General features: G+C 47.7%; 1 protein-coding gene across 1 annotated transcript; it reads right to left on the bottom strand.

Moving 5' to 3' along the window:
* Positions 1–1,288: 1,288 nt before the first annotated feature.
* On the bottom strand, positions 1,289–1,978 carry LOC142634335 (uncharacterized). The gene has a single exon (XM_075808634.1). The coding sequence runs from the start codon at positions 1,976–1,978 to the stop codon at positions 1,289–1,291; it is 690 nt and encodes a 229-aa protein (XP_075664749.1).
* Positions 1,979–3,012: the final 1,034 nt, after the last annotated feature.

Genomic DNA, 3,012 nt, shown 5'->3' with positions numbered 1-3,012 from the left:
ACACGCTTACCGAGGTAATTCTATATGGCCCCTCCCGGTTAGGACCCAACTTTCCCCGAGCGCAGGGTTCTTTGCTACCCCCACTACCTTTCTTAGTACCAAATCTCCCGGTACCAAGGGTCCGGTCTTAACTCCCTTGTCATACGTACCGCTTGAGCTTTTGTTGATAATTGCCCATCTTCACATTGGCTATTTCTCTACTCTCCTCAATTGTATTCAAACAATCATTCATCAGATAATGATAGTTCGCGTCGTCATACTGGTCGGACTTCAGGGTGGGAAAACCTGACTCTAATGGTATTATAGCTTCCATCCCATACGTCATCGAAAAGGGAGTCTCGCCTGTTGATCTTCGGGGTGTAGTGCGATAAGCCCATAGTACATGAGGTACTTCTTCTACCCAGGCCTTCCTTTAGCGTCATCCAATCGTTTCTTCAAACCTCGCCAAGATGACTTTATTTGTTGCTTCGGCTCGTCCATTTCCTTGGGGATAGTACGGTGTGGAATATCCATTTCTTATTCCCATTTACGCGATGCCGGAAAACTTTACTATCAAATTGAAGACCATTATCGATATCAAGGTGTGTGGGACCCCGAAGCGAGTTATGATATTTTTCCAGATGAATCTTTTTGCATCCACATCCCTAATGTTGGCTAATGCCTCGGCCTCCACCCATTTCGTGAAGTAATCCGTACCGACGATGAGCCATCTCCTATTACCTGTTGCCCGAGGAAACGGCCCGACGATATCTAAACCCCACTTAGCAAAGGGCCAGTAGTGGACAACGGATTTAAGTTACCTCTGGTTGATGTACATTGGGTGCAAACCTTTGACATTGATCACACTTCTTGGCATACTTCGAGAGGTTCTCTACATGCTTCGGCCACCAATACCAGGTCATGGCTCTATGAGCTAATGATCTTCCTCCGGTGTGGCTCCCACACACACCTCATGCAATTCTTCCAAGAAAGGTTCCACGGCCTCGGGATGTACGCAAAGGAGGTATGGACCGCATAGGAACGCCTATAGAGTTTTTTCTCCTCCGATAGCCGATGTAACGGGGTGCGCTTCTTCGTATCGACTCGGCCATCTTTCTATCCTCGGGTAGTATTCCGTGCCGTAAGAAAGCTATAATTGGGTCCATCCGGCTTGGGCCTACATGAATGCCGTGAACCGTACCGCCGGATGCTTGGTTGAGCTAGAAGACAACAAATCCTCCACCATAACCATACGCGGTAACTTCGATCCCAACGAAGTGGCTAACATTGCTAATGAATCGGCGTAGAGTTATGTCCCCTTGGGACTTGCCGTACCTTGAAACTTGTCAAACAAACCCAACACCCCTTGGACTCGTTTCAGATAGCTTTTCATCCGCTCATCTTTTGCCTCAAACTCTCCATTAACTTGCCCGACCACCAATCGGGAATCACAGAACAACCTCACTACTTTTCCTCCCAAATGTTTAACCATCTGGGAGCCCACTAAGAGAGCCTCGTACTCGGCCTCATTATTAGTTGCTGGGAATCCCAATCTCAATGACTTTTCAATGACTAGTTTCTCGGGGGATATTAACACAACTCCAACCCCGGCTCCCTTTCGATTTGATGCCCCATCCGTGTAGACTTCCCATGGAATGATGTTTTCCGTTCCAATGGACATTATTGACATCACGGCATCTTCGGGATAAGCCTGACCGTCCGTGAACTCGGCTACGAAGTCGGCAAGGATTTGCCCTTTGATAGCCGTCCGGGGCATATACTTGATATCATAAGCTCCCAGCTTGGTTCCCACTTTGCTACACGACCCGTATAATCCGATTTCCGTGTGATAGCTTGTAGAGGCAATCGAGTGAGTATCACCACGGTGTGAGCTTGGAAGTAATGAGGCAATTTCCTTGTTGCATGCACCACCGCCTAGAAGCGCTTTTCCGGCGGTAAGTATCGCTCGTTCAACTTCTTGCAAGGACTTGCTTGACATAATATATTGGTTTCGGACCCCATCATCATTCTCGTATTAAGACAAGACTTACGGAGTGATTTGTGACGGCTAGATAAGCATATAGCACTTCTTCCTTCTCGGGCGTTGATAGTATCGGCGGTCTAGATAGGTATTGCTTTAAATCTCAAAAGCCAAATTGCACTCGTTAGACCACCTGGAAATCTTTCCACCCGTGCAAAGGCGATAAAATGGGCGGCACCTATCCGCCGACCGCGAAATGAACTTTTGTTCAAGGCCGCAATCATGCCGGTAACCTTCGCACCTCTTTAGGGCTCCGAGGAGGATGCAACCCTAAGACCTTAATTTGGTCGGGGATTAACTTCAATTCCCCCGATGAGTAATCATGTACCCCAAAAAATTTTCCCGAGCCCACTCCGAAAGAACACTTTGATGCATTCAAACGTAATTTATACTTTCTTAACAGAGAAGGTCTCCTGCAACCGTCAAATGGTCTTCTCGTCTTCTTACTTTTGATTACCATATCATCGATATAAGCTTCCATGTTACGTCCTAAGCTGCGCATCGAACATTCTGGTCACCATTCGTTGATAAGTGGACCCCGCATTCTTTAGGCCAGAGGGCATTACTCGGTAATGGTAATTACCATTCGGGGCACGAAAAGTCGTCTTCTCCGATCATTCGGTGACAACGGGATTTGATGATACCCTTGAAATGCGTCCAAGAAGCTCATTCGGGGGTGTCCCACGTTGCATCCACCAATTGGTCAATTCTAGGAATAGGAAAGGGATCCTTGGGACATGCCCTATTTAGATCCCGTAAAGTCAATACAGACTCTCCATTTTCCATTCTTCTTTTTCACTACGACGTTGTTGGCCGGCCATTCGGGATAGAAGATCTCCTTGATCGCACCGGCTTGCTTTAGCTTACCAACCTCCTCTTTGTTGCCTCGGCGTGCTCGAGAGATGCTCGCCGAGGAGGCCGCCGTCTAGGCGTCGCATGAGGGTTAACATTCAAATGGTGGCGTATAACTTCGGATTAATTCCCGGCACATC

Source organism: Castanea sativa, chromosome 1 (genome assembly GCF_040712315.1).
Source record: "Castanea sativa cultivar Marrone di Chiusa Pesio chromosome 1, ASM4071231v1".
Classification (NCBI taxonomy): Eukaryota; Viridiplantae; Streptophyta; class Magnoliopsida; order Fagales; family Fagaceae; genus Castanea; species Castanea sativa.
The sequence above is the reverse complement of the archived record's forward strand: the minus strand, read 5'-3'. Positions and strand labels throughout refer to the sequence as shown.